Source organism: Cotesia typhae, unplaced genomic scaffold (assembly GCF_013202065.1).
Source record: "Cotesia typhae breed Kobodo isofemale line unplaced genomic scaffold, CoteBio_Ctyphae contig_122, whole genome shotgun sequence".
In the NCBI taxonomy this organism is placed as follows: domain Eukaryota; kingdom Metazoa; phylum Arthropoda; class Insecta; order Hymenoptera; family Braconidae; genus Cotesia; species Cotesia typhae.
In genome coordinates this window covers 1,163,136-1,189,047 of record NW_027423714.1, presented here as the reverse complement: position 1 = coordinate 1,189,047, position 25,912 = coordinate 1,163,136, and the positions used below count along the sequence as shown (strand labels likewise).

Genomic DNA, 25,912 nt, shown 5'->3' with positions numbered 1-25,912 from the left:
ATAGTGTGGAGAGAAAATCGGAAAATTCTTAAACTAAGAAATTATTTATGAAAATGAAGTTAGCCGACATTTCAAAATTTTTAGAATTTTTTTATTGAAAAAATTAAAAATTAAATAATTAAAAAAAAATTTCACCTGTAAAAAACTTGGAAAACTGTAAGTGTAATTTTTTAGAAATATCTTTTTAGTTGGAAATTTAATTGATAAAAAAAATCAAAAATATTCAGACGTCTGCTAACTTCAGTATCATAATTATTCAGGATCTAAGTAAATTTTACTGGATTCAAGAATTTTTTGTCTTGATCCAAGACAATAAAATTTTTTTTAATTATTTTCTGACTTAAGAATTTTTCTCTTGATTCAAATTAATTTTTTTTTCTGTGTGCATCATTTTATTTTTCTAGAATGAAAATAACCAACTCGTCCATTCATATTTAATGAAATTTTACTATTACATTCAATACAAATTTTTTTGTAATTTCGGGAAAAGGTATTCTGTAAATGTGATTAAAGTATTTAAATTATTAGTGTTTTGATTTAATTTTATCAGGAAATCTTCTTCCATTTTTGCTGCCGAATGGCATTATTTTTCGTTTACTCAATTTTTTTTTTATCATTATTATTATAATAATTATTATTATTTTGTAGATAAAAAATGTAATGTATTGTAGTAGAATCGTGGTTGTTTTGTATGTTTTATCAATTGAAATGATTTGGTGGTGATATCTCTAGTTGAATAGCTTAACGGAGGTTGATGTCACCATGTCGAGAGTCGAGAGTGAGAGTAGTATAGAATCTGTGGTGTAGTATTAGGGTAAGGGTAAGGGTTTAAGGGAAATATACATCAGCGAAAGCGCGTCAAGGGATGAGAAATGAAACGAATAGAGAAGAGAATTGCCAAGGGGTTATAACATAATTGTATTAGTCGAAACGCCAGTAGGGAAGTACGCTGTGAAATTAATGCCTTTGGCTTATCAGTGGCTTGACACTTTCGAGCTAAAAGTCCCCGCAGGTCAGTGGCGTAGTTACCACAGATTCATGTACATTTAATATATACATATCTCCCGGGCAGAGAGAAACTACACTTTTTAGATCTAGAAACCTGAATAATTAAAAAGTCACGCCGGATTTTTTTTTCTTTATCTTTCTTTTCAATAAACTAGACTACTATCGATTCATTAATTCAGCATCCAATTTTTGATCCAAGTATCTAACAATTATGCTAGTGATATAAGTATTGTTTGTAACACATTTGAAGCGTTGACTTGAGCATTGTTGTTGCGTTGTTTTGATAGGCCATCAAACAATGAATACAAATAGTTCAATAACTTCAAAAAATAATTTAATTTCATTAAAGGAGCTGTGGTCAGTGTTAACATTCAACTGACGTTTAATTTGCAATAAAACAATTAAAATCTAAAAAAAACTAGCAATAAATTATTTCTATTAATTTTGCAGATAATTTATATAACGTTGTAACGCATCAACACGGCCTTTATGTTAGATAGACATTTAAAAAGTGTGTACAAAAAGAAAAATTTCTTGATTGGAGAACAAAATTCTTGAGTCAAGAAAATTTTCGGGTGCTTAAAAAAAGACCGAAGTCTTCAGTATTATTTGATCTTCCCATTTGACATGTTAATTAATAAAAATATTAATGAAAATTTACTTCTATCGAAATATTTAATTTTTTGGAGCAAGAGAGAATTTTTTGGAGTAAGAGGCTGAATTTTTCGAAAACAAGAAGATTTTTTGGACTCAAAAAATTTTCTTGGATCAAGATACGTATTACTTAAAGCAAGAGAATTAATTTTTTTAAAATTAAGTGAAATTTCTTGTGACAAAAAAAATTTTTTTTTCGCTCAAAAAAATAATTAGGAAGAAAAATGTTTTCTTGGCCAAATAACACTTGATCATTTTGTGGAACTAACCCACCAAAATTTTAGATGTCTATTTCTTTTTTTTTTTTCCATAGTGATTAAAAATTGTTAATAAAAAAAAACTAATTAAAATTATTAAAACACAACAACAAAAAAAAAAATAAAATAAAAATAGTAAAACTGAATCTAATAAAAATGATAAGAACAAAATCACATGTTACATCTAAGCAGTAGACACGTAAAACATGAACGCCAAAACACCACTTGACCATCGTGTTGAATTAACCCCCTGAAATATTGGATATTTAACACATTTTAAATAATTATTTATTTAATGATGAAAAATTTCCGACTGTTTATTCTCTGAGCAAATAAAACAATAGAAGATTAGCGTAGCGCGATATACCACGAAGAAAATCGAGGAAGTCACACCAGAGTACTATTCTGTCGGATGTTTATTAGACGGAGAATAGACCGCGTAACATGCATAGTTGCATAGTTGCATAGCTCTCAGTTGTAAGTATACGCTACTTATTTTAATACCCATCCCCATACATAATCCATTCTCTACACCGTGTAGTAGTTACTTTACTCAGCACAGTCTGCAGACTACAGTCTTCTGTTGGTCCTGGTGCATCTATTCTCGATAATACAAACCGGGATGTGCCATGGTACATACTATAACTACAGACCGCTAATGAGAGCCCTATTAGGCAAGACGAGAAAGGGTTGCAATTTTTATGTCATGCTCCATGAGCTCGATTCAGCCCAACACATTCAACATGTAAATTATATTCATTAACGAGTCGTTAAATTATTTACCCGTTCATTTTTTCGTTTTATTATTTAAATAAATAACAGATAAGTGGTATTATTTGAATTTAAATAAATAAATAATAATATATCGTTATCTGTCATGTCTACGTCTGATTTTAATTTAGCTTAACCTTTTAGACCCTATTTTTTTTTTTTATTTATCTTCAAACACATACGAACAATTATTTGAATGCTAGCATTGGAGGCTTTAGTTAAAAATTTTTTTTTTTTTTTAGATTTAAAGCGACGAATTCATGTTACGCGCTCCGGTTGAACGTTTAAATAGGATTGTAACAATGGCAATAATGATGATGCCAATAAAAATAACGAGTAGTAAAAATAAATGACAATAAGCGTGTCTCGAAATTTTTACAAGTCACAAAACATCCCACGGTAACCATTTTTGAGATAATATCCCGTTAAAAAAGTCGATGACAACAATAGAGGACCCCCGACCTCCAGGCTATTGATAAAGAAGTCCAAGAATAAGATGGTGGGTAAGATATGTCCTCAGTTTCCTATCGCCTTGTTGGTACTGGGGTATCTCGACCAATCTACTCGTAAGTCGATAGTTCAATCTCAGCAATTCCACCCACAGCTGCATGCCAACATTTTATACCCTAGCTACATTTTTATCCGTACTATATACTCATTCCAATTTATATAACATATAGTATTTATTGAGATGGATTAAAAATTTTTTGAGTATAAAACATTAAGTTTTTTTTTAAATATTTTAATTGATTTTTCTGTTTTAAATTTGGAATCTTTATTTTTTGAGAAAATAGTTTTTGTTATCCATTAATAAAAATTAAAATCTTTTTTTAATTATTATTAACTTTTATTTTTGTCAAAAAATTTGTATCGTTCTTTATTTTTTCCAGAATTTGACGTACTTTCTAAGAAAATTTTTCTTTTTTCCAAAAATATTTCCAATCTTAAAATTAATACCAAATTAAATATCTCCAGATTAATAATGGTAAAAAATTACTGTCAATTTAATTGTGTATTATGAATTTTTTTTTGATTATTACTACCGTTCATATTTATCAAAATATGTAAAGTCGCACACTATTTTTCTAAGAATTTGATCTATATTCTAGCATAATTATTCTTTTTTCCAAAATAATTTTTCCAACTCTAAAATTAATGTCAAAACACTCCCCGATTCTCATCGACGAAAAATAACTTGCAAATATAATCCTAGTTTTCTTTTAATTATAAATATATTTTACACATGCCAAAATATAAAAAGTTATATATAATTATGAGAATTGAATGTATTTTTTGATACAACTTTTTGATTTCCCAAAAAAATATTTTTTTTTTATCTTAATTTACACCTCAATAGAATTCCTTGCCAGATTAATAAATTAAAAAAAAAAAAAAATGACCAAAAAATCTTAAAATTTTAAAATAAAATATTGCTATGAAGTATTTAATTTATTTTTTATCTGACAAAATTTTGAATAATTATTAAATAAATTATTTACGATAATAAAAATTTTAAATTAAAAAGTACAATTATCAATTACCATTAAATTACTATCTAATAATTTTTTCATAAAAAACTTTATTTATAATCCATAAATAAAACTAATAAACAAGGCGACCACGTGGATTAAAGCAAAGCATTGAAATAATAAATAAAATATTCCGCGAGGGTGGACGCGCGCGATTTCGAGCCCTACAGTTGACTAACAATACGAGATAGAGCAATAGGAGTTAGCTGCCCGCAAATGCCACCGAGCACGAGGGGTTGTGGTTTCGAACCACTAATACTAGTACCGCACGTACGAAAGAGACCGCGAACCAGTAAAGTACTGCGTAGAAATATAAGGGAGAAAGAGAGGGCTCAATCGAGAAGGGTCGGGTGCATATAGCCGAGTACTATGGGCAAAAGTCGAGAGTTGGTGGTCGGTGGTCGGGTTTGCAGATAACTGAGACCAACCTCGATCCCTACACTCTTGTCACGGGCTGCCACCCTCATAGCCCTACTCTACACTCTGTACATTCTGTACCAGTGGCGTCGACAAGCATTTCAACCGCGAGTCCAGTCCATCTTTTTTAGCATTGCATCTCACCCTCCTAAGCTCTTAAATATGCATATGATTCTGTTAGCACTCATTATACACATAATAGAATAATTTTTAAATCAAAAATCTTTTTAAGGTTTGAAAATTTCTTCTTTTTCTTTATTAAAAAAATTCTCGAGATAAAGAGGTGGAAAAAAATTTTTGTAAGTAAGCTTTTATTGCTGAGATAATCAGTTAGGTCTAATGAGTATGTAAAGTTAATAATTGCTTTTTAGAACGCTTCGAAAAATTTTGATTTTCTGAGTAAAGTACTACAACCATTGATTGGAATTTTTTTTTAAAGGAGGGAAGAATAAAAAATCTGTATAAAACGACTATACAGAAAAATCATTTCTAAAAAGTTAAAATCATAATTATGAGTAAACGATTAGAAATACGAGATAATTGATTGAAATGTTGTTAATATTATCGTCCATAATTATCAATAATTATTTTTACATCAGGAATGTGCAATGTAAAATAGTGATTGTTGCAATTCATATTATGATACCTGAGAAAGGTTTAATAAATGATCGAAATTTCACAAAAATAATAATGTAATTTGTTATAATTATCCTATCTTGTCCACATTCCTGATATAAAAATAATTATTGATTGAAATGTTTTTTGTAGAAAATTAAATTTTCTACACAGAAAAAAAAAATTTCTTGAACCAAGAAAATTATATGGAAGACCGAAGTTATTTTGGAGCAAGAAGAAATTTTCTTGGCTTAAAAAAATTTAATTTCGTTCAAGAAATTTTCACTTCTTCAAGATTTTCTTTATTTAAGAAAATTTACGTTTGACTCAAGACTTTTTTTCTTTCTGTGTAGAAAAAAGTTCTTTCATTTCTTTTATATTTTCAATATTTCACCCATAATTTTGTATTGAATTGAATGGATAATTAAAAAAATTATTTATCAAAAATCAACACTAAAATTGAGAGTAAGCTGTCAGAGGTACCAAAAAATTAATAAGAGTCATTTTTATAGACAACTAAATTACTTCGAAAAAAAGTTACTTGTACATGTTTTTATCTCTTATATTTCGGTTAGAATTAAAATTTTTTGAAGCTTTTTTTTTTTTTTTAATTAATGGGTTAAGTTATATCTAATTAAATATCAGTTATATCTTGAATGAAGAAATTTTTCTCTTTATTTTCTTGATTTGATTCGTGAATTTCTAGAATTAATCCGAACTGAATATTTGAAAACACGAGTAAAATTTTCAGAAGAATATTCTTCTAGAATCAAGTAATCTTTTTGTTATCGTGAAATCATGATCTTCAGAGCCATAAAATGTTTAGCAGAATAGTAAAGGGAAAGTTAAATAAAAGGCCTAGAATCTGTCACGTACACTCGCAAATATTTGGGTTGTTTTATTTGATATATATAGAAGCGACTTAAGTATAAAAGAGTGAGAGACAAGAATCACCACTATAACTACACACCGACAGATATATATGCGTATATTTTCTTGCTGATGCTTAGCTCTTACTCGGCTCTTTTTTTTTCAACATCTTTCTCAGTTTTTTATTCTGTCATACCGATATAATACGATGGGAGATGCGACATTGCCACACGACCGTCGTGAATTATTTTTCCCGAGAATCCCAAGTCACATATGACACACACCGACCCGAACCGTAACAAATTGTGAATATTTTTTTTATGCTCCTCAAAACCCTTAAGTATTCGACACAGTTTTATGTGCTATTGATATCAAAAGGAATATTAATATAATAGTTATAAAAAATAAAATATTTATTTCTAGGAGGAGAAATTAAAGTGCTGAAGGAATTTCGGGTTAAACACCATTCGGAAGACTAATGGGTGGTTGTTTATTTAGGCCAGACAAGAGGGTGCAAAGTGCGAATTCTTGGAGAAATATATGCATATGGGATCGAACAAGCTCGCTAATTTATGAGCATCTAAATAATTTTAACTCTGTCTAATTAATGTTCCGATTTTAGTGCGACGTTTTACTACGTGTTCATGTGTAAATAACCTTGTTCATATACGTGAAGAAAGCTTTAACTCTTTCGTAAATTAAGGTCTTATTTAAGAAGTCACTATTTATTTATTTATTTTTTTTTAAATATAAAACATAAAATCTCGATTAAATGCCTGCATAGTATTTTCTTGATATTATTTTTTTTTGTCTGTGACTGGTAAATAATAATTTATTTTTATATAAATCGGTATATTTATGTCTGTTTACGAGCAAGTATTCAAATTTTTACCGTGACCTCTTTGACATTTCCATTGTGACAACAATCATATATGATACGTTAATAATATATTATCCGAAGACGTGGCAGTGCCTCGCGTCAAGTATCAATATTTTGTCTGCCTTATTGAGTGTTAATATGAATTTTTTTTAAGTAGGAATACAAATTGTTGAATCGAAAAGTTTGAAAATTTTAAATGAAGATTCTTATAAAAACTATTTTACGAACTAAAATTAACAGACATAAAGGAATTACGTTGATGCTGTGTTGGGGAAGTAATATATCACTTTTTCTGAAGAACGCGATCTGATCAAAGTTCGAATCCGGTCTTGGGTATATTTTCCGATATTTTTAGTTTTTAAAAGAATTAATATTCTGAAGCCAAAAACATTGATGTCATTGAATTAAGTATTTACTTTTTTAGCTAAGAGATTATTTTTTCACTTTATTTCTGAATGAAAATATTTTTTAGCTTAATATAAGTATAAAAATTCCATGATAAATTTATTTTATTAACTCAAGTTTTGCAAGACACTTAATTTAAAGAATAATCTTTTTAAGGAAAATTTTTCAAATCCGAAAATGTTAACGTTTTTTCCAACTTCAGAATATAAATTTTAAACGAAAAAATTAGTTTTTTATCCATTAAACTAAACGTGGTTACATTCTCTGCTGGATTTTCGATATCAACAAGAAATATCACCACGAAAGACGTTAAAGATTTAAGACAGAGTTTTGAGACGTAAAGCAGATTCAAATCTCATTTAGAGTCGGCTTTCTCTAGGATATGCAGTAGAAACTTACCAAGAATATTCTTGGTACTTTATGGGTATGCAATATATAGATATGTATGTATAGTTAGCAGAGTTTACGTTAAATACCTGGTACAATGTACATACAGACAGATAATGCCTCTAAACGTTAATATATCAGGTAGGAAGATTTAATGGAACAGATGTACAAAACTTCCTTAATATAAGATCACGAAAATCAGATGTAGATGTACTAGATTTAGAAGTAGTTAGTGATTGTAATGATTACCAATACCCGTTGTATAGACTATGGTTAACGGGGCCTCAATTGATGTAAGTTCTAACTTGTAACAGATTATTTTAAATTGACGATTAATCGTGAGATGTATCTTCGAACACCAAGTCCAAGTCGTCGGTTGTTTTATTTTTCGATCCCGATGAGTTTCAATAATCAATAATTACTAACGTCCGTAATTTTATTTCTATACACTCATTGTCCTTTGACATCAATAGCTGTGATATAATATGATAAATAATAAAGTACAATGTCATCGGTGTTCATCTTGTCGTTCATGTTATGTTCATGATGAGAGTGCTTTTTAAATTTACTGTCCAGTTTTTTTTTTCTTTAAGAATTGTTATTATGAGAATTGTCACAGTGACTATGCTGATTATTTTCAATGATATTGAATAGCGTGTATGTATTCGGTGATCAAATAAGTAATGAAATTTGATTACGTAAATTTTTACTGTGATACTCTACTCTGATTAAGAAGGACTTACACTTTTTTTCTCTCTCACCTTCTATTGGACAAACGGAAGTAACTCTTTCATACTTGTGTAACAAATGGAATCTTAAAACGTATTTTATGCATAAATAAATGACAATTTTCAAAAAATATATGACCGGAATCTAGCTCTATGTGGGTCATTCCATGCCAAATCGACAAATTTTTTACTTGACCCCCTTCGATTTCGCTCAGAGTTTTGTATCTTTTTCTACCCCTCAAAAGACATTTTTAGGAATTATTTCAGATTTTTTTACCCAGCCCAAAAAAAGTAACGAATTTTTTAAGAAAACTGCTTTTTTTTTTTTTTTTTAAGTCGCTAGAACTTTTTCAAAAATTGACCGATTGAGGCCAGACCAAATAGAAAAAAAATTTTTTTTTAATGTATTTTTCAGAAAAAAATACAAAAAAAATTTTCGAAACTCGGATCTATGAAATATTTCGGTTTTTTCGAAATAACCGTCATTTTCTCGAAGTCGGACATCTTTGATTTTTTTTTTTACTCAAAAAAACTTTAACTAATCCTGCAAAAATCCGCGCTAGTTTCAAAATGTGCCGACAATTGCATCTAATTTTTTTTTTAATTAAAAAAAATTTTTTTTTAAATTTGGCTTATTTTATGCGACTTTATACGGGTTCGGTAAAAAATTTGTCAATTTGGCATAGAATGACCCCCATAGTTATGCATGAAAAAAACTAATTTTTTTACACCAAAAAAAAAAAAACACTTTTACAAACAAAAATTTTCTTAGTTAAAATAAAATTATTTTGTCTTCAATCAAGAAAATTTTTTCTTGTATCAAAATAATTTAATTTTCCCTGAGACTTTTTTTAGTCTGACTGAAAGTTTATTTTACTGTATAATAAAAAGACTTAATGATTATTTTACTGTAAAATTTTCAAGAAGTGTTCAACCAAAGTTTTCTACGTACTCTATAATATAATAATAATAACAATACTATATCATACAAGTTCAATGACACGATAAAGATAAATTTCAGTAAACTAGCTGCGACAATACCAGCACTTAGCTCACGCTAAACAATTTACCCTGACGATATATCGGCAAATGACACCTTTAGACACCTCGAACCCGCTTTGACTAGAATGTGAAACTACACAGGAAGATTACCGGCGTAATGCTGATGGGACTGTTAAACAGATACACCTATGCCTTCAATGAGGATCCTCGGTATTGAATTAAATGTAACATAGTCCGACTGGAACTATTCTCAGATACGGAATTCTACTCTAGAATAGATATAGAGCAGCGTTGAGTTGAGTGTTGGATGTCGTGCATCGTGTAACGTGTCAAGGAGTACTAGTGACTGAGCCTCTGGACTATGGACTATGGAAATGCTGTAGCACACGACAACAATACAATGTGATTCGGTTCCCGTGTTAGATGTCGACAGACAATGCCTTCACCCTCTATCTATCTATCTATCCATCTATCCATCTCCCTCTACTACGTCCACGTCCGATGACAGTTGCGTCCTGTCCACTATCCACTAACATTACCTCTCCGTAACATTTTACATCGCTGCGGCTAGTCCCTAGTCCTCTACTCTGCTACTAACTCCACACGTCTTTCTCCATTTCATTCCTTCTCGCTTAGTTATATTCCATTCCATATGTAATATAACAGCTTCCAAGGATATCTCTCCGAAGTAATCTACCTCTTACCCTCATCTGGAATAACCCCCTCCCCTTTCTCTTCTCCTCTATCGCTATTATTCTTATACCCCTTTGAAAAAACACAAATGTAGTCTACACAAATGTAAATATAAATAAACAATCAACCTACGGGTTTTATTCATTTGTTGATAGTTTCAAGATTTTATCGGTGATCAAATGATGTGGTAGCACTAACGGGTGTATTAATAGTAGCATTCCGCGGACATGCATTTTGCAACTGCGAGTAATAGATTTAGTTGTTTTTTATTTGAGGGAAAAAAATAAAATAAAAATGATTAAATGGGCAAGGCACGACATGGCAGTACTTAATATTCTCATGAATAATGATAGATTTGTTGATATACTAGGAGCCCGTACGAAAAATCATTTATCTTTTTCATGTTCACGTTTCACGTGTCTACTGCTTAGTTACATGTGATGTGTGATTTTATTATTATTATCATGTTGATTAGATTCAGTTGTGCTATTTTTGTTGTTGTCTTTTCATAATTTTGATTAAGGTACCCGCGGTTAATAAGGCCTAAGTGATAGAAATGCTATTTAAAATAACCGCTTCCGCTAAAGACTTTTCTAGTAGAAGCGTCTAGCATAGAAATGTTGCTACAAGTTTATAGAGTCCCGATATAACGTTCCTTGTTTTCTATATTTCATCATCCGTCATTTGCTAAAGTAGCGCAGAAGAATTCCTAAAAAACGATTTGAGTAAATGGTAAACATTTTTTATAATTTTATATTTAATAATTTAAAACCATTGTTCTAATTTTTATCAACATCTTAAAAAGTATTGTTGATCAATTTAAGTGATGATTGATCTCTAATACCAATTTCATCAAGTATAGTATAATTATTTCCAGTATGTATAACCCGCAGGCCTTATTACCCTATCGTAGTAAAATAAGGCCTATTCGCAAGGTTTTTGAAAAAATTTAACTTTGTGTTTGTTTATGGCGAAAATTACCATTACTCCGTTATATTTTATGGCTAATGTATTAATTTAAAAATTAATGATACATTGCAATAATTAAATGCAATATTTTCAATTTTTTTCAAAATCTCCCTTAGCTAGGCCTTATTACCCGCCGTTACCTTAGATTTTTTTTTATTAACAATTTTTAGTCATTGTGGAAAAAAAATCGTTGGGCATCTAACATTTTGGTAAGTTAATTCAACACAATGGTCAAATGTCATTTGGCCAGTTGATTTATTAACACCAAAAAATGTTTTTTACAAATAACTTGAAATTATTTTTAAAAATTAAATAATATAACCAGTCATCCATTACTCAAATTTTTCTACTAACGTAAGCAAAGTACATATTAAAAAAAAAAAAAACAATATAAATGAAATGAATGATGACTCACCAGTCGTAAAGAGGACGATCGCCTTGAGACAACTGTACTCAGCAGAATCCACATGAAGCGCCTTGAGTTTCTCCACCTGCTCTTGAAAAATCCTAATGTGATCCATGAACGCGACGACGCGGTCCGCGGCCATTGGTGATGCGTGGAGGCCCGCCGCGGCCAACAGGGGTGCCACGTGAAGCGGCATCGAGCACTGGCTCGCGTTCAGTACAAATAATTCACTCCACACTAACCTGAGGAGCGCCACCTGATCGGTGACTTGGAGATCGGGAAAAAAAGGAATATTTCGCGCCCATTCCACCGCGGAGAACAGTAATCTCGCGGCCAATTCACATATATTGTCGATCCCCATTATGTTGTTGGGTTGCATGCACTGGCCGTATCGCGACGTCGGGTAAGGCTCCGCTCTCAGGAGGAGGCTGATGTACGACGAGAGATACGAGTGTCCGTTGAGGCTGGCACAGGCCACTGCGTCCCCGTTCGACAGCCCAAATTGACCCGGCAAACCTGGCAACGACGGCTGCGACGGAGGGACTCTTCCTCTTTGGACCGCTGAAACAGAAAATTCATTTGTTGTTGTTATTTTTTTTGTACATTTTTCTTTTTTATTACATGCCTTTATTATCGCTTACAAATCAAGATTTCAACAAATTGTTACATTAAGGTAGTACCCTCGGCTACAAGAATTTACCGTTCAGAATTCGATTTATTATTAAATTTTCAAATAATTTTTCAAATCAATTTATTTTTTAATCTTTTTATGTGCCTTATAAAAAGTTATATAATAAAAATTACGTAATGTTGTTTTGTTAAATTACAATTCAACTTTTTCGGCTATCTATAAAAATTTATCTGTAAATACAGCTTGAAGATTGCCGACACTGTACTCGATTATTTCCCTGACTGACATATGAAAAAAAATATTATTTGCAGAAAAATTTAAACGAGCTTTAAAATTGAATTGTAAATAAAATTGATTTTTAAAATTATTTCTTCTTGTCTACATTAAATAATTTTTTTTTCCATTCAAATTTGATATAAAATAATTAAAAAATTAAAAATAGTATTCAAGTTATTAGCAAAAAATTTGTTGTATATTTAATCTTTGATATGGCAAGTACATTTCGATTTACCAAACTTTTTTTTTTTTATTTATTTCACTACAGGAAATCAATTTTTAGCGATAGCAATAATATCGCTTTACGCTTGAGGTATGCGAAAAATTACAGGGAAAAAGAATAAAACAGGCATAATATCAAAGTGGTGAGATTAATCAGCAACGGTACATACTGATGATCAAAATACCTCGAGATTAAATAAAGATTCAAGCACGTAGGTGAGTTTTCAATTTTGATCTGACACGCATTCGTAAATCGTTAAGACAAGTTGCAATATAAAATACAACTATAACTGCATAACTATACATTTTATATTTGTATATATCTATAGGGATTTCCTTACACGGGGAAAGAGGAATCGTGCAAACTCACACTCGTGTCCACCCGTCCATCAGCGCGTTCGTTAACTAACAAACGTATCTCTCGTGCATATGCAATCCCAAAGACGAACAAGGCGGAGGTTCTTCTCAGCAGGAGTCTTTAATACGATCCAACCTCGAGAGCTTTCTCACCTTCTCCCGGAACCCTTTACATGCATATATGTGCATACAATATATATACTACCAGCAGGGTGCGCACTTTAGTAAACTGACATGTGAATTCCACATGAAGTCTAACAGAAAATTGATGGACGCTTACTTTTTTTTTTTTTTTTTAACTTTTTTCGCTATAAATTCATATTTTTTAATTAAAACAGATCATAATTAATTAACTCTATCGATTGGGTGATAAATTTGATTATTACTATCTTTATTCTAATCACATAAGAAAATACGGAAAATTTTTTCTCTGGCATATTTATATAATCAAATGATTTCTTTTTTAAGTTAAATTTAGTATCATTAAAAAGGTTTTGACTTGAATTTGTGCATTTTTAACATTTCATATGATTTCTATCATTTAAGTCATTATAAGTTTTCAGAGTGGTTACAAAAAAATTCTGCACATGTCAAAAATGAATCTATATAATTAATGATGCGTTATTATCAAGAGTGTAAAGATCAATACCATGCTAAAAAAACTAGAAGTAGATTTAAGTCGATATCTCTACCTAAAATTAAAAAAAAGGATTAGCGTAAAGAACGCTTACTATGTTGCAATAAAATATTTTAATCTTCTATTTGATAATCTAAAGACATTTTCATTATAGTATAAAGAAAACGCTAAACTATAAGATAAAAGATTGGATTAAGAATCTGTCATTGTAATAGTACAAAAAATTTGTGGAATATTAGTATTTTTTAAAACTATTTATGCATTTTGTATTTTTTTATATATATTCTGTATAATATAGGATAATTTATCGAATATCTAGCTCTATGTACAGATGCTCTTGCATATCTATAGACCTGTATGCTAGAAAAATAAATTTAAAAAAAAAATAAAAATGGACGAAGAAAAATTTGGTGACGGGCATAATTTTTATTATAAAAAAATTTTTATAGCTAATTTTAGTTTTATCAAAAAGGTCTTGACGTAAATATAAACCTTTTCAAGATTTTATATATTTTTTGATGTCAGTCAATTTTTTATTTTTAGTTATTTTAATTTTTTATTTTAGAATATAAGCATCCGTTGTTGATTCTCAGTAGTCACATAGTGACTGCAGGTTGTTGATTTTTTTTTTAAACATGTAAATTTTCAAAGTTTATAATTACCAATTCTAAAATATTAAATTTTCAACAAAAAATAAATTTTAATTGACGTACAAGTGTTTGGCTAAATAAATACAAAAACGCGTGCTAACATCCCATGGGAATACTGTATACTATGTACTGTATAATACGACAGAGTAAAGTTGGTATGCAGATTTAGTACCGTTAGTTGAACGATCATTTCTACAGGTAAGGAGATTGTGTAGATGTATAGGAGGAATATACCGATCTTTCTTCCCTCTGCTCCTTTAAATCATGTAGCGTTATTTTTTATTGTTATCATTTTTATCGATATTGTTATCGCTAAGAGATGAGGAATATCGAGAAATCTGATACAGATTATTCGTGTTAAAGTTATTTTATTATCATTAATATGAACGCCTGAATGTTTTTATCCATATGTTTATTTATATTTATGTGTATTATTATTATTATTATTATTATTATTTTTATTAGTAACCTATTGACAAGATTTACGGTGGTTAGTACCGTCTATTAAAATTCAATGCAAATTGTTGTTACAAGCATGTAATACGGAAATATATTATGTATTTTATCATTTATTTTAGCATACTGTTGATGTTGATGCTAAATATTTAACACTACCATTCATGATTTAATTGGAATATAAATAATATTACCCATTACATGTACCGTGACTCATTATGCTTATTTGCAATGTGTCCGAGGTGAAAAATTATAAAATACGACACGTAAGAATTAATATTTACTTTTCAAAACTTGCTTTTTTTTTCTTCTAAGAATTTTTATTTTACTAGTACAAAATCGAATAAATTGAAATTATTTAAAATGTATTGCTGATTTTTTTATTTAGTAACTATACACAGAAAAAAAAATGTTTTGAACAATTTTTCTATTTTTTAACTCCAATGACAAATTTCTCGATTAAAATTTTTCTGCTCAATTAAAAAACAAAAAAAATTTTAAATGACTATATTTTTGTTCAACATTTTTCTTCTCAATAATCAAGTCTTCATTTTCGTAAAAATTTTCGTTTATAGCCATACAAACAATTTTTTTTTATATTTCTTAGAAATATATTTTTCTAGAAATCTCAGAGAACTTTTAAGAGATTTAAAGAAATTATTTTTATTTAAAAACTTAAAGCTTCAGACTGCTCTCTTGTAAGGAGAGGAATCAGCTCTCATTTGCTCTCAGTCGGAGCTTTTTAAGATTTCATTTAGTAGAAAAATTATATCTAGGCCAATATGACCATGTCAGAGCAAATATGAACGTCCAGGATCTATGTAGGTAGACACATAAATTTGTACCAAATAAAATTTTTCCTCAAATCGTTTAAAAAAATTGACATTTCTTCTCTAATAGATAAAAAAAAAGCATATAAAAATCTAGTAACGCAGAATTAGAGCTTATTTTGTAACTAAATTTATAAATTAATCATAAATTTAAACACATGCTATAAATGTCAAATTTACAAAAAATTTCTAATGCAATAAAATTTTCATAAAAAAAATGACAAGTATAGTAACAGTGACTTCAATGATTGATTTACAATGAAACCCGCAAACAATAACTTTCCTCACACAAATAACAATTGCCGATAACAAAACGAAATAAATTCAACAAGCGTATCCTATAAACCAAGATGGAGTAAATCGCATGACTATCAACATGATGCATTGTGAAAAACTCTCAACGTCTTTGCAGCATACGTTAGGCATTCTTAGCTTCCCATGATTTGCAACCGCTCGTTATAAGTTGTAATATGTATGCATGTATGCAAGTAAAGTATCAAACGGTTTGGTTACACTACTTGGTAAACCCATACCATACCATGCCATGTTAGCTAGGTTAGATGTAAATACAAACATACACATACAAAAAAGATAGAGAGTAGAGGTTTTATTTAGTTTGATAGGACTTAAGAATATAAGAACCGGTGGCATGCTAAGTAAAGGTCGTGCGCTCTCAATCTTAACCCAATGACCCGGTGAACATGTAGGCCACTGGCGTAGGGAAATTGTAGGTGGACGACCGGATTTAATCTTCCTGTTGCCCAGCTTAGTAATTATATTTTCAATTAAAATCTTAACCTTTAATCTTATTCTTTAATTAAAGACCCGTAACTCGACTATTTTATGCATTTACTCGACCATCGATTATGGAGCGTTTGATCTTACCGACGAGTGTCGGGCGCCATTACTTACCAGCTTAGATATCCATCAATATCTCTTATTATATTTATTACATTAAGGGTTAATGATAATCGACAAATCGCGTTAGAACGTGAACGAGATACATGATACATGATACATGATACATGATATGATTGTAAATTGATCTTCTACATTAGATACACATGAGTTGCCGTTAAAAAATTTTCTAATATCGTCTGATATGTCTACATGTGGTCTGATACATCCACACACTGATTAAAAATTTAACTTGGCTCAAGAGCAAGAATCGAACCAAGAATAACATTTTAAAGAAAATGAATTTCTTGAAGCAAGAAGAAAATTTCTTAAGGGGTTACATGGGTTTCTTCCGAGAAAAAATGGTCTATTTTCAACAGTTTTTTTTTTTAATAGAAAAAATGAAATATTTTATTCAAACTTATTAATATCTTGAAGATTAATGTTTAATAAGGGATTACTGAAATTTTGGAAAAAAAAATGTCAAAAACTCTGCAAATGTGACGTCATTTCCAGCGAGCCCTCGGAAAAAAGATGCGTCCGCGTGATCAGTAGAACTCCTAGCAGGATCATTTGAAGTGAAAAAAAAAAAAATATGTGCTCTAGTTAAGACTTTAAACTAGGTCATGATCGGAAAAAAAAAAAAATGAAAATTAGATTTTTGGCAGAGGTTTTTACAAAAAAATTAAAAATATGGCTAAAATTTCGCGAAAAAAAAACAATGTTCCGTTCAAGACCTTGTAAATTATATCACGAAGACCTGTCTAAAATTTCTTCAAGATTGGCTCAAGAAATTTATTTTCTTCAAAATGGTGTTCTTGGTTCGAAATTCTTGCTCTTGAGTCAAGTTAAAATTTTTATCAGTGTATATAATTTTTTAAAACCCTGATATTTCTATGGATGGCCTGATATCGAAATTGGCCATATCCGTCCATATGTGGACATAATTATCTTGATAAATCCTAATATCATTTTATATGATTTGAAATGATTATATATGCCTATCCGTAATTTTTTAACCAAAGTTAGTTTAAAATTTTCCGATAGATGGCGCATGATCGCTAAATCGTCTCCTTACAAGAGAGTTAATTTTGAAAAGTTAAATTATAAAATCATATTTTTTTTTGATTATTCTAAGGAGCTCCTTTGACATTAATTTTTAGATTAATTATTAACAACAGAATTAATTTTTGTTAAGTACGATCTGGTGATTGACAAATAAATTTACAAAAAAATTTTTTAAATTATTTTCGATTTTGATATACCATCTCATTATGAAAATCAGAATCAGAAAATTTTTTCACGGATTTGTAGCAATGTACAGTGCAGTCGAGTGCAAGCAACCTTTAGACACACGCGACATAACACGTAATACAGAAAATAACCTGAAAGTTGAGACGAGACAATCAAGTTTCTCGGTTAATTTTTCGTATTTACGTGCTCGTACGTCACACGCATGCTTAATTAATTCTGTCTTAATAAACGCAACTGCTGGTTTCACGAACGATTAATTACTATTTCAAACGATGTTATCGCCGCGGGTGATCATTCATACGCGGATAATATTCAATATATGTGTTTAAGATATTTATTTTTTTTTTATTTGGAAATTTATTACTCAATATCGGTAATTAATTTATTATTTTATTAATTAATTGATCCTGATTTTCTTGTGTTTGATACATTTTAAAAGATATCAAGATTGTACTTTTAATTGCATTGATTATTTATGATTTTTTTTGAGCTTAGCAAATTCTAAAGCATTGGTTGGATTTTATTTTTTATGATTTAAAAAAAAAATTCAAGCAGTTGAAAAAAATATTTGATTCAAAATTTATTGTGAAGGAGGTGCTTAAAAAATATCAGCATATTTGATCAAAATTTGAATTATAAAAAAAAATTTACGATATTTAATTTGAATAATTTTCAAAGAGTACGTCAATAATTTTATAAAATTAAAAAAGTACTTCGCATCATTCACTGTCAATAATTTAAACTCTCGCGAAAAAACTTTATGAATTATTTAGTGATTATTAAAAGAAATAATAAATCAGTTTCTAAATATTCTGAGGTTAAATTTAAAATTAACAAAATAGAAGTAGGTCCTATCTAAAAAAGTTTATCATCTTTTAAATATACATTTTTTTTATAAATTATTGTAAAAACTGAACTAAAAATTAATTTTATTGACTCATTAAAATGACTAAAATTTTTTAATAAATATACTAAACGCAATTTTTTTAGACCAGTCAACGATAAAATTCTATTAGTGTATGCCAAGTATGTTTAACTTTATTGGTCATACATGACGACCTTGAGTAATGTTTTGACTAGCCATACGTGTCCAAATTCTCTACAGTCTACACACTCGAGGAACCCGGTGTGTTTGTTACTATATTTATATGTGCGTACGAATATATACGCGGAGTATTTGAATATAACGTAATCGGGGGAACGAACAAGTGGACAAGAGTGGAGTATAAGTATTATATACCTACAAGCGGTAAAGAGAAAACAGTGATACGCGATGGAACGTATAAAATATGTATGAAATGTAGGAATGTACGATACGAGGAGATTACAAGTATCAGTTTAGTTGGTCTCGTAGTTGGAATTGAAATTGAAGATTGAGGCTGAGTCATACTTCTTCTTCTTCTTGATGTCTTTGCTGGTATAAGATGGAATAGAAGAAAAGTTCCTGTTTGATGTGCGTGTGGTCGTGTACTGCGTCTGTCTGCACCGCGGAAGAGTGGTCCTACACTAGCTTACTTGTAATTTATAATATATTATATTGACTGGCATCCAACAGGATTGAAGTTACAAATTATCTTCCTGATTGACATTATAGCTTCATCATCTAACGATTTCTGATCAGAACATTTGATTTTTATGTAAATAAAAAATTTTTAAATGTGAACTGATACGCAATCAACCGTTGATGGTAATTGGAGATTTATTTGTAAATAAACCTATTCAATCTTCATGATTATGATTATGATCATGATAAAAGTGATAAATCATAATTTTAATTGAATAAAATTTCAGTTTTTCTTTGGATCGGATGATTTTAAACGAAAAAATAGGCAGATTTTATTGGTTATTACTCATTACTATCTTACATGTTAAAGATTAAATTCTCTCATGTATTTGGCTTAATAATTTTTCAATATGTTTGATCACAATATACATATTTTGGGTACTTTTGAATTAAATTCAAAAATAATATTGCCATGACAAGATCAATTTTTAATTATTTTATGGAAAAATATCACGGATAAAACATCAATGGTTTCTGTTTCATTTAAATATTAGAAAAGTATTCATAGACTGTAAAGAGTGTTGTATGAGACACGACTAGTTAATGCCAGCGCACGGCTTAGTAATGTGCAGAAAGTAGCCAGTAGTTTTTATATAGCGCTCTCTACTGTCTCAAGCATTTTAACCACTTTATCTTCCAAAACACTACTGATTACTGTACAAAATAGTAATCAGTACTGTTTTCTTTTTTCTCCTTTTAGAATCAACGAACTATTCAAAAATCCTCCAAAAAATTGACTAGTATTTAAAACATGTATAAAATCGTAAAAAAGCACAAATTCACCGAAAAATCTTTCTGATAATGCAAAATTTAACTTTACGGACCGATTTTACAATAAAGATATGCTCGTTAAAAAATTCCTTTTATCCTTTCAAGTATGCGGTTTGATATTTTACATATAATTACATTGATTTGTGCAAAATAATTTTATCGTATAAAATATGCCTCAAATAAAATTTTCCTTTTTCTTATAATTTTATACAGATTATAAACTAGAAAAAATTGAAGTGATTCTAACAAAAATTCGAAACTTTTGTAATAAAAGTTATGTAAAGAGGGGTTAAAAAAAAAGTTTTTATAAATAAATTTATTTTTAAGAAAGTTAAAATTGATGAAAAAGGTATTATAAAACCTAAAGTTAAAAGCGGAAATGAATTACAGTAGGAAGTGCAAAAGATACAGGATGCTTGACAATTAGAATAAGCCTGGGCAGTATTCTAGGACACACGATCTAACTTGAGTTGGAACTTTTATATACGTCTATTCGTAGAACCAGTCTTTTGATGCTGTAAAATAACAGCTATTAATTCGTCACTGGTATAATAATTACCAGATATAACATTTTGTCGGAAGACCGAAGAACTACTGAAATTACAAGACGTATATATAGTTTATAAGTGCAAGCAATTTGCTGAGATACCGAAATAACAAACAATTTTAAATCAGAGAGTTGGGATAAATGTTTGTATCTCGCATCAAAGTTTATTGGCCTGAATTTTTATAAATTAAACAAAAACTGATTTAAAGTTTATGTTAAATTTTGAAGTATTTAGTCTCATCATTTGTGTACGATAAAATTTATTTTTTATTTAATCCTTACTAAAGAAAAAAATTTTATAGTCTCATCTATGTAAAAATAATGAAGCAACAAATTTCTTTACTGAATCGCCTTTTATTATTAACGTCAACACTGAATAAGATCTGAGCATACTCACAATTTTCTATTAAATAGTTAATATTATTTAATTTACTATTGAAATAAAAAATTTTCTGAATATCTAAATTAATTAATTTTTCAAATTTTTTTTCAAAGTTAGAAAAACAAAAATATTCTATTTTTTTAAAAGATCTAAAAAAAATTCCTTAATATCTGAATTCATTTATTTTTAATTTTGCAATTAAAATATAAAAACATTCTATTTTTAATTAGAAAAAAATGAAAATGTCAACCATCTAAATGAATTAATTTCTACTTTTTAAAATTTTTTCTTCAATTAAACAACATAAATATCATCTATAAACTATTTTTCTTCAAAATAATTGAGAATTGACGTATGTCAGTTAAATTTTACGACTTACGCCTTAACCCCATTTCCCGACAATAAATCTCCCGCGTTAATAGACCATCAATAAACAAATATCATACTTGAAGTGACGTATGTTTATAATAATAACAATAACAACCACGAATAATAAATAACAAACAACAAAAGACACAAAACAAGGTTGGCCAGCCCGAGGCAGTGCTTCCGTTCCAAGTCATTACGATAATTTATCCGGAAAGGTTAAAAAAAAAGCATGATGCCAAGCTCATACAGGGGCGAAGTACCTCAGGGTATTTCATCCTCAAGATTCAACTCCCCAACATCCATAATCTAATGGTACATTCTACACTACCAACACACCGTAGCATAATCCGGACGCTCATCATAATCATCATCATCATCATCATCATTATCATCATCATCATCGTCATCATCCTCGAGAATTTGACGAAGGTTCCTCCTGCCGACATTTACCAGATACCAGTGCACCAAGTCCGAGATGCAGAAGAGTTCAACCAGCGGATAAAAGAAGCCCAGCCAAGATCAAGAAGAAGGAGAAGAAGAAGAAGAAGAAGAAGAAGAAGAAGAAGAAGAAGAAGAAGAAGAAGAAGGATCGAATCGGGGGAGAGGTCGGAGGAGGTTACAAGGTTACACGCGTCCAGAAGAGAGTAGAGGGCCCGGCTTTGGGTCCGCCTAACATTCCCACGGTGTCTGCTCGAGGCGAAGGCGCGCAAGGCCCGTTCAGATACAGATGAGAGTGGAAGTTGGTATCGAGCTGGACCAACAACCAGGAAAAAGAAAGAGGGGAGCCTTGTAGCCGTAGCTGGACGATACTAGGTACAGTAATGTAACAGGGAGGAGAGGGAGCATGGGTCTACTCGGCCCGGAGGTACTACGCGAGAACTAGAGGAGGATAGGAGAATTACTGCACATGGAGCTTTACTTACACGGAAAGAATATTTTTTTTAATTTATATGGAAAATCACCGAACTGCAGTGTAATCATCGGGGACTAGAGCGCTGCTTTATCATTTATTAGTAACAGCAATACTTTTTAAAGTTCACCATATGTGTAAAGTTTATCGGACTCTCCCGCAAAATAAAAAAAATTTATGCACACGTGTAATAGAATTATTATTATAATTTATTTTAAATGTTTTATAAACTTTATTAGAATTACCTGCAATTTAGAAACAACTGATCACTGACATGTGTAATTTTTTATACAGCTGATAAGTGATGAGAGATTGCAGCGCTGCCTTATAGTCGGTGGATAATACCGTTATCTAGATTCATTTTTACAAGAGACTCTAGTACATTTTTTAATAGTTTCAGTAAAAATATATTTTATTTTAAATGTTAAAATTGTAAAAAATAATTATTGATCTTATTAATTTTATTATTTTTCTGTTACACTACAGTAAACATTAATGGTTTTTTTACATTGTACTTGTGATTAATTATCATAAGAATTGTAATTAAAGCAGAATGTCCGGTAATTACTAAGATTTTCACGGTAATTTTTAGAAAAAATTTCTTTCTGTGTACTTGAAACTATACGTTGAATGGTGGTAGTACTGGTATGTACACTCAACTCTTTATTCCTATTATATACAATATGCATTACACATACTTATTCTTCAGCACACACGGTTTGTAATAAGTCAGTAATAGAGTTTTATAACTTTAAGTAACTCAACATTCAACATTAAACTCCAGAAAAGAAGCCACCAGACATTATATGCTTGTAGCTGTTATACTTATGATTATTATTAAGGATAAGGTGAATAGGAGGCAACCGCGCAACAGCTTATTAATACCCGAGTTTTGTTATTTTCTCGAATCGCTACGTTGATACGACTGACACGACTAGTGAACCTATGTTGTATATGTTCTATGTATTCTACGAGGCTACGTTTAAGTTAAACCTGGTATTAAATAACTTTGCTTTTAGTTATTTGTTTGCCGATGAATCGAGAATATGAGTGATTTAATCCAACATTCAGGGGTTGTAATTATAATTACTTGGTTGGAAGAGTGGATGGTTCAAATGTGATGGTTATATAGAAATTTACATGTGCACGATAAAAAATTTCCGTTACATGCCACAATGTTGGGGGAAATAGTGGCCGAAGTTTTGATTGATAAAAATTATTACGTTAAACAGAAATTTTAGAAGAAACTGAAAAATTTTTACAGAAAATTCTGGTACAGTTTACAATAAAAATTAGAATTTTTTTTATCAATCAAAATATAATCATTAAAGATAAAATTTTATAATCATATATGTGTGACAATAGAAAAGTAATTTAATAAACTTTGGAATTTTATAATTCATAAACAAATTTTGCTCTGAATTGTCTTTTTGTAATCCGAAGAGTATATCCATTATATGTTATTATTTTAACGGGAGTTTCGTCCGAAAAATTATTTTTTTCTTTATAAATGTTGTATTATCATAACTTAATCAGTGATGTTAAAATTTAGAGCTACTATTTTCGCAGAATAATTTTTTTCAAATCTTAAACAACATTATCAAAGTACTTTTGAAAAAAAAAAAAAAAAAAAAAAAAAAAAAAAAAAGTCAATTTTTTTGATACAGCTTAATCAAGCCATATATGATCTGATATGGCCAATTTTTTTATCAGACTATACATGGGCATATCAGGCGTTATTCAAAAGCGTATATTATATACAGGATTATAAACAACAGAACAGCTCCCATACACTTCTCTGCTAAATTATTATTTTCAAAAGGTTATGGGCCCAAGCTGGTAAAATGAAATGAATTTTTTGAAACGTGATTGAAGTTATTTCAGTAAAAAATTTTTTGGTTTGATCGAATAAATTCTAACAAATAATTTTAATTTTTTTCCAACCATTATCATAACTATAATTTTTTTATTGATTTTTAAATGCAATCAGTTAGGTTGTCGCTATCCAGCAGTTACTTTCTACCAGAGTAACTTTCACGTTAAATAAAAGTAATTTTCTAGCTTAGTTTCTTCCCATGTACTCAGTATGAAGATGGACGTGCATGATGTTCGTATCTATAAGAAGTGAAGATAGAAGAGGTTCGAATGCAAAACAGCCGTTACATTGTAGTAAAGTCACCTGTAGCGAACCAGTTCGTACGGTTTTATATTAGTTGTACGTTGGACGATTGTAGAAAGGAAGGATCGACGAGTTTATCGTGGTGCTGTCTGTATCGTGTGTACGGGTGAATAGTGAGGAGAGGAGGACATCCAGGCAAATGAGTATATAGGGATCGATGAGGATGTTAAGAAGTACTCAGGTATATATGTAAGTCCATACTAGTCGAGAGTCTAGATAACAAACTTTTTTCCAGAGCGACATTCCGGATCTGAGACGTTTAGTTATATTACGACTTAGACTTGGACTGAGACTCTGAATTAAATTTATTGAGATGAGTTGCGGCTGGAGTGGAGACCGCAGAAGTAAAGAAGTCTTATAGTGGAATGATGCAAGTGATTATACGGACGTTTGACCGTGAAATTCGGTAGGCTCTATACCTGCTCGATGGGACTACATATTAACATATGTGTGTTGATGGATTGAATCTCCGGGCTAAGTATGAGTTTCATTTGAGATTTGTTTTCATTCATAAAAATTTTTGTTTAATTCGTTAATTTTTGTGGTATTAAAAATTGACTTTTTTCTATTTTTTTTTTCAATGCATTTAAGTAGTTGGACATTAGGGTGTGTCAAAATGTAACTTCCTGACATATTTTGAGCGTAAGGGATTTATTTGATTCTCATAGAATTTTTTACAGGAGCATTGTTTAGATATTTTCGGTCAAATTTTGAAATTTCAGCGGAAAAGCCCAAACAAAGCTCTTGTTAAAAACGGAATTCAAAATTCGGATTTTAAGAGGTCCATCACGGAAGTTACATTTTGACACACCCTATTGAACATACTATTAAACCAAATTAAATTATTCGAGAAATAATTATTGATTCTTATTGAAGTCTTCTATTTTAAACTTTTGTAACAATAAAAATTTCAGAGTTAATGATTTTTTTATAATTCAAAATAATCAAAAAATATTCATAATTTATCTATGGCAACCATTTACACAAAAAAAATCTGATAATTCTCATTATAACAGCTTATACATTGGACAAGAAAGTTATTATGATTCAAAGGCAATAATTTTCATGACAGTAAATTTACCAATAACGTCTGATATTATTAAAAAAAATTTCTTCATAAATTAAACAATAGATGTTCTTTACTCAAATAAATTTTTTCATTATCGATAATTTAAAAATTTTTTCAAATAAAAATCCGAAAAAAATTTATTTACAACTGTCTCGATTTAAACCAATCTTTTTTGCATAATTAGAACAAAAAAAAATAATTCAACAAATTCTTTACTATTTATAATAACAAAAATTTCAATCAATCGCTTCCTCAGACCTGAAGTTAAATTCTATCATTAAAATAATTTAATAGATCAATAAATTAACATAAAATGAGTG

The 25,912-nt window shown here is 29.8% G+C and overlaps 1 protein-coding gene across 4 annotated transcripts in view; it reads right to left on the bottom strand.

Moving 5' to 3' along the window:
• Positions 1-25,912, bottom strand: part of Svp (COUP transcription factor 2) — a 103,835-nt gene that overhangs the window by 31,211 nt on the left and 46,712 nt on the right. For all 4 annotated transcript variants that reach the window (XM_074251238.1, XM_074251230.1, XM_074251213.1 and 1 more), the window contains exon 3: positions 11,601-12,152. In XM_074251238.1, the coding sequence (XP_074107339.1) occupies positions 11,601-12,152 (552 nt within the window). The remainder of the gene's footprint in view (positions 1-11,600; positions 12,153-25,912) is intronic.